Here is a 12326-nt window from a genome sequence, read left to right on the forward strand (position 1 = left end):
ACATCCGGTATCTCCTCCCCCGCACTCGCCCCCGCTTCCGCATCGCGCACCTTCACCCTCGAGAAGGCTAAGACTGACACAGCCGCCATCGCTCAGGAGGTTCAGAACGCTGCGGATGAGGCCGTCCTCCAGGATCTTTTTGGCGACGGTCGGTGCTTCACGCCTTCTCTCTTTTCTGTCTACTGAATCACCCTTTTATACAGTCAAAGAGCATCTAAATATTGTCTTTGTTGGTCATGTTGATGCCGGCAAGAGCACAATGGGGGGTAATATTCTTTACCTCTCTGGCACCGTTGACAAGCGTACCATGGAAAAATACGAAAAAGAGGCCAAGGATGCTGGCCGTGAGACTTGGTATCTTTCATGGGCCCTCGACTCGACACCACAAGAGCGTCTTAAAGGAAAGACTGTTGAGGTCGGACGCGCTTATTTTGAGACCGACACCCGTCGCTACACCATCCTTGACGCGCCTGGCCATAAAACATATGTTCCCTCTATGATCACTGGTGCGGCTCAAGCTGATGTCGCCATCCTCGTCATCTCCGCCCGCAAAGGAGAATTTGAGACTGGGTTTGAGCGCGGGGGTCAGACGCGCGAGCACATCATGCTGGTCAAGACTGCTGGCGTCGGAAAGATCATCGTCGTGATCAACAAGATGGATGATCCCACTGTGGGGTGGGAAAAGTCGCGCTTTGACGAGATCAAGGACAAGCTGACGCCGTTCGTACGTGGAGCGGGCTATAATCCCAAGACGGACGTGACCTGGATGCCCGTGTCGGCATACACGGGAGCGAACCTGAAGGACCGCGTTGCGTCGTCTGTCTGCGCGTGGTGGGAGTGCGTACCCATCCGCCTCTCCGCCCTGCTCACGCTCACGCCTTCTCCCTCCCGTTGTCGTTACTTTCCGCATGCTCTCCCCCCGCTCCTCGCGCAGTGGTCCCTCACTACTTGAGCACCTCGATAAGATGCCCATGGTCGACCGACACCTTCATGCACCTCTCATGATGCCCATATCCGAAAAGTACAAAGACCTTGGTACAATTGTCGTGGGCAAGATCGAGTCAGGGCACATCCGCAAGGGCGACACGCTCCTGCTCATGCCGAATCGCGACACCGTCGAGGTCGCGACGCTGTACAATGAGCTCGAGGAGGAGGTTCCTGCGGCGGCGTCGGGCGACAACGTGCGGCTGCGGCTACGGGGCGTCGAGGACGAGGACATCAGCCCGGGGTTCGTGCTTACAAGCCCGGCGAAGCCGGTGCGGGCGGTGCGGCAGTTCGAGGCACAGCTGGCGATCTTGGAGCACAAAAATATCATCTGTGCGGGGTATACGGCTGTCATGCACGTGCATACGCTCGCAGAAGAGGTCGCACTTGCGGTGAGCATCATTCTTTCTTTTTTTGTTTCCAGACTCTGGGACTCACGATCTAGTTTTCAGGGGCTCTTGCATTACTTCGATAAGGCGACCGGGCGCAAGTCTAAGAAGCCTCCACAGTTTGCTAAGCGGGGACAGCGTATCGTCGCGTTGATTGAGACGGCTGCACCGGTCTGTATCGAGCGCTTCGCGGATTACCCGCAACTCGGCCGATTTACTTTGCGTGACGAGGGTGCGTTTTCATTCGCCATCATCACCTCTTTCTATAGCTTATCCTACCTTGTATCATATAGGAAGAACAATAGCGATCGGGAAGGTTCGTCCCTCTCCCCTTTATCTGCTGGCTTTTTTGGCGCTAGTATCAATGTTTTATTGTCATCTCTCCACTTGCAGGTCACGAAGTTGATCGAGTCCGGCGTCGACACGGATGAAGTCGTAGGCGGCGTCGCTAACCTCTCTGTAGCGAGCTCTGCCGCCCCTGTGGCTTGAGCGATACCCAGAATGACCTCTCACTCCCTTTGAAGTAGTGCTGGCCGTGTAGCGGGTATTCATGAATGATATGGGCGAGCACGGGAGGCGATGTGTAGTGGTGGGTGTATTGGTTTCAGAGGGAGGATAAAGTGAGCCAAGATTGTACTTGTTTCGACGTTGGGCCGATGGGCCTGTGTAGCGCGATATTGCTATACCATATAACGAAAGGCCGTACGTCTGTAGTTACCCCCATGTAGCCCTCGATGTTTCCTATCCTCCCTGTCCCCGAGGTCGATTCACACCAGTCCACTCCCGGGCTCCTTATCTATTTTTTCGGGCAAGCCGAGTGCTCCCCAAGTCACGTCTCGAACCCGCTAGGTTAATTTTGACCAGAAATACAACAACAGTGCCACCAATATCAGTAACAAAAAGCTACAACCGCTGCTTATGCTGCAACGACTTGTGGCTGAGGCGCCGGCGGTACGTCCCCACTCGCCGCTGCCTCGCTCGCAGCAGGACCAGCAGCGACGCCTTCAGCATCGTTCGTCGGTCCCTCGGCAGCGACAGCAGCCAACACCTGTGTGTTCCGCTTTTTGGCGCTAGCGACGACCTCGAGAACACTCTCAAGTCCCGCACGCCATGCTGTGAGGCGCTGCTCAAGGGCCTCCCACTGTGGACGCTCGAAGGCGCGCGCGGTGGCGCGGACAACTCGGAGCGTTTGAGTCGTCTGGGAGAGCTTCCCGGACAAGAGGCCTGCACGGATCACTGGTGGGCAGGAAAAACATGAGGCGTTTGATGCAAATAGATGGGTAGATATGATTAATGCGCGTACCGTCGATGACCCATTTTTCGACATCGGAAACTTCGACTTGGAGAGAGGAAGCGATTTTGGTATACGAGAGCTCGCGCCCAATGTTCTGGAAGCCGAGTGCGGCAAGTGAGAGGAGGCGCATCTTGCGTTCCAGCTGCGCATTGTCGAGGCCTGAGTGTAGAAGGCCATGTGAAGGGATTTGTTAATATGAACTTAACAAGGTTACAGAAGGACCTAGCGTACCGAATTTCTCGGCATCGGCGTGTGCATCTTGCCATGCCTTGAGCTCATCAAGCCCGCCGTTGACAAAGACCTGCAGGAGCTGGAAGAGCTCGTGGTCTTTGAGGGCGAGGACGGAGTCGAGCTTGAAAAGCGTATCAAAGTCGAAGAGAGTGGGGTAGGAGAGGGCGGTGGCGATGAGATCGATGGCTGCGTGTTGCGCATCGGGGGAAGAGGATTCGAGGGAGCGGACGTAGGCGAGTTTATACTTGTACGATACGTCTCTATACGACTCATAGGTCAGATATAGTAAGGGCGGGGTCAAGCAGAACGCACAGTTGACCAGCCGTCGTGAATGCATCGACGAGCGCTTTCAGGAACGCGCTCTTTTCACTCGATGAGATGTCCCATTCCTGGAGCCATTTTTCGGTGTCAGCTTGTGACAGCTGTAGGACTTCGAGTTCGTCGTTGGCGCTTGCGAGCTCGATAATAGAGGTGTAGACAGGAAGGCGCAGCGACGATGATCGTGGAAGGGCATTAAATAGGTTAGAAAGTCTATAATTAAGCAAGATGTTAACACCGGACACCATGATGATCAAATACTAGACGCACATGCGATATTTGATACTAGATTCTGCAGGGGAGGATGTAACAACATTCAATAGATTGGAAACGCTTTCCTTCGTTTCTGACGAATCCGTCGGCCATAGCGTCAAGAGGTGGGCATAAAGCAAGTTGAAAAATCCTTCGATCTCTGATGTTTGCGAAAAGAAAATGCATCATTGTACTAGGCATGCCATTCCGACGATACGAGTACTCACCTCGGAGAGATCCTTCCCCAAAGCCCTTCACCTCCCCAAAGACATTCAAAAAAACCTGCTTCCGACGTCCCTCGTCTTCGGATATTGGTGTTTGGCCCTCCCCGACCTGCAGACTGTCTTGCACGAACTGGACATACGATGCGCGTTCTGACTCTGGCTTGCTCTGCGCGATGTAATTTGCCAATTCTAGGATCTAGCAGACAGTCAGAAGGTGCATTTATTGGTATAGATATGGTGATGCATTACCTGCTCCTCGAATGTGCCCTCTGCGAAGACGGAGACAGAGTCTGTTACCGCCATAATTTTCTTGTTACGAGTACTGGTCAAGTTTAAGGCCGTTGGTCAACAAGAACAAACAACCTCTTCCTCACTGCCTCTTTGGGAAGGTTTCCCCGTCACGGTCAGGACGTGCGTGCTGCTCATCTTGTCGTACAAGTCCTTTAATTTGACGGTCCAACATCTCTCATCGCTATGCTTAGAGGCACTGAACATGGCCTCGGGAGCGCAGGGTACTGGCCTTGCACTTCGATCTTGAAACGGTGATGAAGGGAGCAGAGCTGCACAGCCACCGGTCACCATCCGGGGTCATCATGCAGTAGCATTGGTCGCGACTCACCCATGAACCTCCTTGATTGGTCTAGACAAGCTTTATTCATGGACTGCTTCCGCTGTCTATGTCACCTCAATGATTAAAGTTTTATATGTACGGGCTAGGATCGAACACGATGGCGTTCAATGTCTCGAAAATAGTGCTCAACACCAGCAATGCTCTCGCATTGTTAGTTTTCTCGTTACTCGAATCAGTCGTCACATGACTGACTAGGTTTTTTTAAAAAAAAAAAGCTGCCGTGTCGATTGCCATGGATGTTCATGGAATTCTATATAGCTCCCTATGAAGCATCGGAACGTGCGTCACAGCACAGTGCCTCCAAAGCAAGATGGTTACCCGTCTTCGTCTGATTTTGGCTCGCGTCCACAGAGAGCTACTATTTAAGCTAGGGCCTGGGTCTGCATCCTTTCGCTACTCTCATCAGCCCAGAAACTGTCTCTCCGGCAGACTCAGTCTCGTGCATAAAGATGGCAGTGGATACATCCGAATTTCTCCACCTCATTGGTAGCATTATTATAGACGATATCACCACACTTGCTTGTCAACTATTTCTCGAAGGTGCGTTGGTTCAACGCTGAAATTGACTAAATGTTCACTCTCGTCTAGGTATCTTCGCCATTCTAGTTTGCTACTCGACATATCTTCTCCTGTAAGTCTGGAATCTCAGGAGATTCCGGCCATGTTGATCGGGAGTACGATGTAGTCGGAAGGGGCATATCTCGAAATCAAGCCTCACGATGCTTGTCTGCACTCTTGCCATGTTTGTATCTTCAACCACTTATGTGGCCATCATACTGGCCACGAGTATCGACACCGTTCGGGACCTCCTCATGGAACATTTCGGCCAGTCGTTGAGAATGAAGATATTTGTCTTGCACCGATCCATCCAAATTGATCAATTTGCGCTTGCGCTCCTTTCAAGTCTCATTGTGAGTAATTCGCCAGCCTCATTCGCCCAGAAAGCCGATAACCAGATTTCTAGTATGTTCTGAGCGATGCTATCGTCGTATGGAGAGCTTGGGCTTTATGGTCGGGCAATAGAATCATTACGATTGGTCTCATATGCCTTCTGGCAGTCACGGCCAGTACGCTGCTCTCTATTTTTTTTACCGAGTCCGGAAAATCAACTGTGTCTTTTCAAGTCGCAAATTTGATCATGGGCGGCACTGAAATCAAGCATTTGCTTCAGCATGCTGATCTCTCAGCTAACAGGTTAGGAGCTATCGTTCAACGTATTAGTTGGTCGACGGCATTGGCAACGAACGTGGTGGCTACCTCCCTTATCGCATTTAAAGCATGGTACATCTCGATATTCTCTCCTCGTCAAGCCAACCTGATATAGGCATATCGTCAGGCGACATAGGCAGTTTATTAAAGCTCAGCTGGGTAACAGAAGCAGAAGAACTAGGATTGAGAAGATCCTCATCCTCTTGGTTGAGTCCGGGGCGCTTTACTGTCTCGTATGGGTAAGTTGATGTTTTTCCAGTCAGCTGTTGATCTTGCGATTCTATGGTGATGGGCCTAGATATCTCTGTTTATTGGCAACCACATCGACATTTCTGGTCAAAACTTGACAACCCGCTTTTTCTTGCCTCTGAGCACTCAAATCGCAGTCAGTGTATATAGTGAAATCATAACCATAGGTCTCTCACATACAAGTAGGGCATCTATCCCACCCTCGTCGTCATTCTCGTTAGCATGCAGCGGTCGGTCATAGACATATCAACTATCGAGACCAGGAGATCATCTGGCATGCAATTTGCGGCTCCGCCAGACAATGACAACCAAAGTCCTAGACGAGTGAGGGCCGAGATGTCGTCGGTGTGATGTTGAGGCTTTATATTCAGGTTCGTCCAGCTCCTGCGAATTCTCTATGTCGGTAGACTCGATACGTGCTGAGTGCAGGCACCTAGGTGCAACTTCTGTAATTGAGACACTACGAAGAAAGGCCCTGTAGAATACTTCTGCGTTCTATCTTTAACACATTATATGCGATAACTCGCCAATTCTAGGACTTATTATAGGTTTGGTGGTCGCACAAGAGATACTGCCTTACCTGTTCTGTGAAAGTTTTCTTTGTGCAGGCAGAGACAACCATCGCCTCTGGCCCACCCGGATAAACACTCAGCTTTTTTCCCACTAATTTAGGATGGTAGCAAGTTGAACGGCGCCTCGACGATCTGTGTGGCCGGTTCTCATTCGTGTCTGTCGCCGCCAATGACATCTTAGGCATCCGCCGCAGGATCGCGGATGAGATGCCATACATGCACGGTGCCAATCAACCAATCAAACGGAATTAATCAAGCTGCTCATTACGCGCTGATATTGACAGTTGTTATCGATAACTTGCTATCCGTCGGATGCCAGACAACCTTGCGACGTATCCCTTGCTCGGCGCTGTCGAGCCTCAAGCCCACCAACCTAGTACATTATTAGTAAGGCTATCGTTGTATGAGGAGCATGGGCTTTGTGGCCAGACAACACAAAGGCCGCAGTCGGTTTCATATGTCTCTTGACAAGCACGATCAGTAAGGTCTCATCGCTTTTATTAAATTACGAGAATAAATAATCTTCTGGAACAGCTGTGAACTTGATTTTGGACAGCACTGATCTACAATACTGGTTCAAACTCAAATACGTCGACAACTCGAACAACATATTAGGACTCATCGTCCAACGCACTAGTTGGTCAACGGCGTTGGCAAGGAATGTGGTGGCTACATCACTCATCGCAGACAAAGCATGGCGCGGCTCGCTATCCTACATCGATCTGCCATCCTGGCATATGGACGTGTCCTTAGGTGACATAGACAGTTCATCAAATTACAGCATGGCAGCGGAAGCAGGCGGACGAACATCGAAAATATTCCCATCCTCTTAGTCGAGTCCGGAACACTTTATTGCCTCGCGTGGGTGGGTCATTTTCATCCAACCTTCTAGCCTTGCAATCCGACGTTTATGAACCTAGATATCTATCTTTTTCGGTTGCTATGTCTCAGTTCCTGGCGAGGATCTGACATACCCAATAGTTCCTCCGCCCTTACATTCATCTCTGCATTCCTCATATCATCTCTTAGGGAGGCTACGCTCTGTATTCGAATTCCTCTGAAATTGTGGCGATTCGCTAGTCAGGGAAAGTCAGGGGAATAAGAATAGAGCCGCCGGACTATGCCCACGAGCTGTCTATCTGCCATGTTGGTGATGTGTGACAACTCTTGGACGTGTACATTGCTGTGAAACTTCGTCCCTTGGGAATCTCATGTGTATGGGTGCCGAGGTTCAATAGAGAATCATATATCATTCTCTGATGAAGTACGCGCGATCAGACAGCTGGCCAGTCGCCCATTTTCTGGCCTTGCCATCTTCGTCTTTTCGACCCAAGGTCTCTAAACAGCAGCAGCCGCATTGATTACTATGATCGATGATGGCTAACTCGTTGCATGTCGACGATTGGGGTTTATCAAATCCCATTCATGAACAATGTTTGGGAAGCATCAGGTATCATGTGTAGGTATAGTTACCGATCTTTGTCCGTCACAGAGGTAAAGTGATGTCCTTTCTGTACATTGGTAGGCATTTATTAAAGGTTTTGAACAGCCTTCAGCACTTTCCCTGCTCTCACCCGCCCACTCGCTGTCTCTCTGGAAGACACAGCCTCGGTGGATGAAAATGGCAGCCAAATCGAAATTCCTCCGTTCCATAGGGCAAAGAGTCGTATACGATCTCAGCGCGATCGCTTGTCAGCTATTTCTGCAAGGTAGGTCACTCTCATCTTGAGAAAAACAAGTGCTCACTCTCCTCTAGGCGTCTTTGCCATTCTGATTTGCTTTTCGACTTATCTTCTGCTGTAAGTCTGGTAATAAACACCTCAAGCTTTACTGATAATTGTGGATTGTGTAGCAGCCGGAAAGGATCTATCTCGAAGGCACGCCTGATGATGTTTGGACTGACTCTGACCATGTTTACGTGTTCAACCACTTGTGTGGCCATAAAATTGGCAACTAGCATCAAAGTATTTCGCCAAATTCTCATCGAGCAGCCAAGGCAACCAAAAAGGTTGTCTGCGCTGCATAGATCTCTCGAAATCGACCAACTTATAATTACTTTCCTCACCATTGTCGTTGTGAGTAACTGTCTAGCAGAGCTCACTTCGTTATAAGCTAAAAGCCTCATGCTTTGGTTTACAGTTCGTCCTTGGCGAGGCTGTCGTCGTGTGGAGGGCCTGGACTTTATGGTCTGACAATAGGACGATTAAGACTTGCCTGATATGTCTGTTGACCGGCACGACTAGTAAGCTCTCTCATCTTTTGATAATTTACGAGAATAAAGGATCTTTCAATAAGTCACAAACTTATTTTGGGGCGGCTCCGAACTTCAGATTTTATTGAAAAATAGTGTTATCCACGGAAGCAGAGTAGGAGGTATTGTCCAACGTACCAGTTGGCTAACAGCATTCATGACGAATGTGGTGGTTACATCACTTGTCGCGTATAAAGCATGGTGCGGCTTGCTATCCTCTAATCATCGGGTGATTCTGATATTCAGATGTATCACTAGGAAACATAGACAGTTCATCAAATCACAATTTGGCAGTGGAAGCAAGCGAACGAACACTGAAAAGATTCTCATCCTCTTGATCGAATCTGGTGTGCTTTATTGCCTTGTATGGGTGAGTTTTATATCTCAAGGTGTTGATCATGCATTCAACGACATTGGACCAGATATCTCTATTTATTGGCCACTATATCAGGGTTACTGGTCAGAATTTAACCATACGTTTTCTCTTACCTTTGAGTATTCAACTCGCGGTCAGTGTGCTCGCCGGAATTATGCTCCCAACTTTCTCATCTCTTGGTCTTATTAGGGCATCTATCCCACCCTTATTGTTATACTCGTTGACCTGCAATGCACAGTACTAGACATTTCACTCAATCAAGCTTCTGAGAGGCAGTCATCTGGTATGCGATTTGCGCCTCCGCTCGATTACGGCAATTGGGGGCCTACGCGACTGAGGAACGAGATGGCCTCGGCATGATATAGGCCATCATACCGCAGTATGTTTTATTCCTGCGTGTCTCATGAGTGATACTTACTACAGCAGCTATGTTTCAGACTTTCTGAGGACGGGCTGTGTAGAACATCATGCCCCCTCTACTATCGTTGCACCAGGTTCAAAATCGAGCTCCTCGTAGCATTTTCTGACAGCACCTTTCGAAAAATTCACAGTTATTTATTTAAGTACTCTTCAAGGACGCTAGTTTTTTTAAGAACAAAAACTGGGTGCAGCAGCGAGGAAGCAATGGATAATGGTTTTTAGGACAAAGTTCTCTCAAAGATGCTCAAGATCCCTCAGATCCTTGGGTTCAATTTCAAAAAAAATAAAATAAATAAGATAATCAGGTACCACTGAAGAAATATAGAGCATTCAATTTAACTTTAAAGACTTCAATGCTCTTCACCAAATTGTTTTTGACGGGCAATGTCCGGTGGCAGGCAGAGTGACAAGGAGCCTCGGGCCGCGTGATGCTTGGTCATCTTTTTGAAACGCCGCTTCGCAAGTCGCCCCCACTGCGTGCACCGTAGGGTTTTTCTCGGGATAAACCGTGGGCAAAACCGTGGATATAAACCAAAAATTTGCTTGGGTTTATTTGCGGAAACTACCAAAACAAGACCTTAAGGTTTATTCAATATTTTATTATGGGGTGTGATAAAATATCGGGTAAACCTTAAGCTTTTGTTTCAGTGGATAAACTGGAACAAAAACTTTATCTATATCCAGAGTTAAATCCACGGTTTATCCTGAGAAAAACCCTGCGGTGCACGCAGTGCCCGCAACCAGAGTTCAGATTTGCATGTGAAGACGTGTGACCCGATCGTCAGAAAGATTTGCAACTCTCAAGTTTTGCTCGTTTTCGGACTCTCCTTCCCAAACATTTTATAACAATTTTGTCCATGGCCTCAAAAATCCGAAAAAACGACAGGACATATTTTAAGATGTTTCCGCATGTGCAATAAAAATTTTGAGCGAAAAGAAGTATAATCCACGATGCCATGAAGGAATTTTTTTTTTTGCAACTCCGGTGCAACGATAGTATACAATCACTATACCTCAAATGACGGCATCGTCAGGGCACGACTGCTCCGATATTCTGTGGTATCATAAACACTAGTCAACATTGCACACATGACAACGCCGGGATTATGGTGGCTCTATCGTCAACAGATATCTAGAATCTATAATGCTACCTACACCTTACCACTCCCCGTCAAATCCCACAAAACCTAAACAAAGATCAGCACATATAACTTCCGTGATAGCTCGGCGAGGTGTAGGCTTACCAGTGAGCAGGAAAATGGGGAAGTACCGCTTTTTCTCGAGCCCCGCGCACCAGTTCCAGGCACTCGTGAGACGCCCATCGATGCAGCTGCCCGCGTCGTAGAAGTTGTCAGCGCCGCTTCCATCGAACGCGTGTCGGAAGAAGTCGCCGAGGATTTCCATGTACAGATTATCCAAAGACCCGTACTCGGCGTCGATGTAGGCGCGGAGCGCTGGACTTGAGTAGACATCGGGAAGCTTCAGGAGCGTGTTGCAGATAGGGAGCAGTATGCGGTAGATTTGTGAATATTTGTCAATGAAAATAAGCGCGTTGGGCACATTGTGGTCGCCCATGTGCACGACCGACGAACCGACCCATGACCCTACACTCTTTTGCGCCCGATGGAGGATAGCGTACATCATTCGAGACGTCTTGGGTGCGGCCTGGACACGGTTGAGACCCTGGCCGGTGTCGCGCAGGCGATACATAACATTTTCGGAAAGCAGGTCTTGTTCGGCAAGCGACCATAAATGGAACATATCTGATGATGCAGAAAAAAACTTTCAGTTAGAGTTGTGTCCGGATGCTCGAACCGACGAAGGGCTTACCATGGAGGATCTCCCTCCATAGCGACAAACTTTGCAGTACGTAGACGTACTGCTTCGAATGGTCGTGACTCAATCGTGCACCGCCCTTCCCACTTCGGATGGCGAGGCTGTCTTTTCCCTTTTTGTCCTTAGGTTGCGACGGGTGGAAATACTGTTTTAAATAGTCTATCATCCGCTCGCAGGGGTCCCTGTTGACCCGCAAGAATGCGTGATTATCACCGATGCTGTATAGCGCCTGTCTAACCTGCTCTTGCGATAAGTCTGCCGTCGAGTATCGCGACGACAGTGTCTCGATCGCACGCTCTTTCGCCTTTATATCCTTCTGGATCTCCCGCCGACTGCGCTTGGCAGAGTTAATTTCCTGCGTCGCCGTTGTGATTAGTGGATCACGAAGGAGGTCTAACGCGGAATGTTCTTCAAGTAGAGAGTGCACGGTCTTGATCGGCGTTACACATGAAAAGCTAAGCATGTCCTTCACCTCCGGCGATTGACTATCCTGGATTCCATATAACGTCAGTCCACGTCCTAAAAGCCTTCGCGTCCGCGCACACGCACCTGCAGCATGTAGATCAGCTTTCCGTACGTCGTCCGCATCTTGTCTGGGTTCATGATTTTGTGTCTCCGTCCCAGCTCGAAGATTCGTTGATAAAACGACGCGTTTGACTGGAAATCACGGTCCGTGAACAGCTCTTGGCCCTGCTTGTAATCTGCGGCAAGGACGAGCCCCGCCAGCACAGCACATAGCTCGCGTATCTGGTGCACTATCCGCTTCGCTTTGCTTAGTCCGAAACCCAAGGTATCAATTTTGTCAGTGTACTCGGACACCTGGAGGGCGGCCTCGAGGAGGCGAAGGAATTTGCGCTCAGTGAGCGTGAGCCGGATGGGTATGTATTTTGTGCGTTCGACATACCACTCGCCTGGGTCGCTGCCAAGGGTGGGCTGCGCACCAAGGACAAGCTCAGGTGCGGGGGCTGGGACTAGGTACTCAAGCTCTCCATCCAGATCCTCGTCCTCTTCCGTGTCCATCTGCACTCGCGTGAGTCAATCATCTGGAAAGGCAATGTAAACGAACCTTCTCAATGCTTGAATTAAGGGA

At 49.4% G+C, this 12326-nt stretch overlaps 5 protein-coding genes across 5 annotated transcripts; 3 read left to right on the top strand and 2 right to left on the bottom strand.

The window, feature by feature from the left end:
• The first annotated feature begins 199 nt into the window (after window positions 1-199).
• HETIRDRAFT_34038 (uncharacterized protein) lies at window positions 200-2209 on the top strand. The gene is made up of 5 exons (XM_009544864.1): window positions 200-837; window positions 935-1376; window positions 1437-1605; window positions 1667-1689; window positions 1767-2209. The coding sequence occupies exons 1-5, from the start codon at window positions 260-262 to the stop codon at window positions 1860-1862; spliced, it is 1308 nt and encodes a 435-aa protein (XP_009543159.1). The 5' UTR covers window positions 200-259; the 3' UTR covers window positions 1863-2209.
• An 80-nt stretch (window positions 2210-2289) lies between these two features.
• On the bottom strand, window positions 2290-3995 carry HETIRDRAFT_116256 (uncharacterized protein; the record flags this gene model as incomplete). The annotated part of the gene is made up of 7 exons (XM_009545101.1): window positions 2290-2609; window positions 2677-2826; window positions 2899-3158; window positions 3211-3429; window positions 3487-3628; window positions 3696-3888; window positions 3942-3995. 7 exons carry the CDS (start codon window positions 3993-3995, stop codon window positions 2290-2292), a joined length of 1338 nt encoding a protein of 445 aa, XP_009543396.1.
• A 425-nt stretch (window positions 3996-4420) lies between these two features.
• On the top strand, window positions 4421-4813 carry HETIRDRAFT_415395 (uncharacterized protein; the record flags this gene model as incomplete). Its single annotated transcript, XM_009545102.1, has 2 exons — window positions 4421-4473; window positions 4594-4813. 2 exons carry the CDS (start codon window positions 4421-4423, stop codon window positions 4811-4813), a joined length of 273 nt encoding a protein of 90 aa, XP_009543397.1.
• A 480-nt stretch (window positions 4814-5293) lies between these two features.
• Window positions 5294-8998, top strand: HETIRDRAFT_241657 (uncharacterized protein; the record flags this gene model as incomplete). The annotated part of the gene is made up of 3 exons (XM_009545103.1): window positions 5294-5418; window positions 8701-8805; window positions 8863-8998. Coding segments are annotated over 3 exons (366 nt in total), but the record flags the coding sequence as incomplete, so codon positions are not given.
• Window positions 8999-10439: 1441 nt separating this feature from the next.
• Window positions 10440-12256, bottom strand: HETIRDRAFT_62277 (uncharacterized protein; the record flags this gene model as incomplete). The annotated part of the gene is made up of 4 exons (XM_009544955.1): window positions 10440-10587; window positions 10645-11163; window positions 11231-11726; window positions 11786-12256. 4 exons carry the CDS (start codon window positions 12254-12256, stop codon window positions 10559-10561), a joined length of 1515 nt encoding a protein of 504 aa, XP_009543250.1. The 3' UTR covers window positions 10440-10558.
• Between the last annotated feature and the right edge of the window lie 70 nt (window positions 12257-12326).

The sequence above is a fragment of the Heterobasidion irregulare genome, assembly GCF_000320585.1.
Source record: "Heterobasidion irregulare TC 32-1 unplaced genomic scaffold scaffold_03, whole genome shotgun sequence".
Lineage (NCBI taxonomy): Eukaryota > Fungi > Basidiomycota > Agaricomycetes > Russulales > Bondarzewiaceae > Heterobasidion > Heterobasidion irregulare.

Bases quoted from the DNA above. Each gene is read 5' to 3' on its own strand.
- HETIRDRAFT_34038 (XM_009544864.1), top strand. From the start codon at position 260: ATGGGGGGTAATATTCTTTACCTCTCTGGCACCGTTGACAAGCGTACC. The intron at 838-934 runs GTGCGTACCCAT...CTCCTCGCGCAG, and splicing joins TCTGTCTGCGCGTGGTGGGA to TGGTCCCTCACTACTTGAGC. The intron at 1,690-1,766 runs GTTCGTCCCTCT...CTCCACTTGCAG, and splicing joins GAACAATAGCGATCGGGAAG to GTCACGAAGTTGATCGAGTC.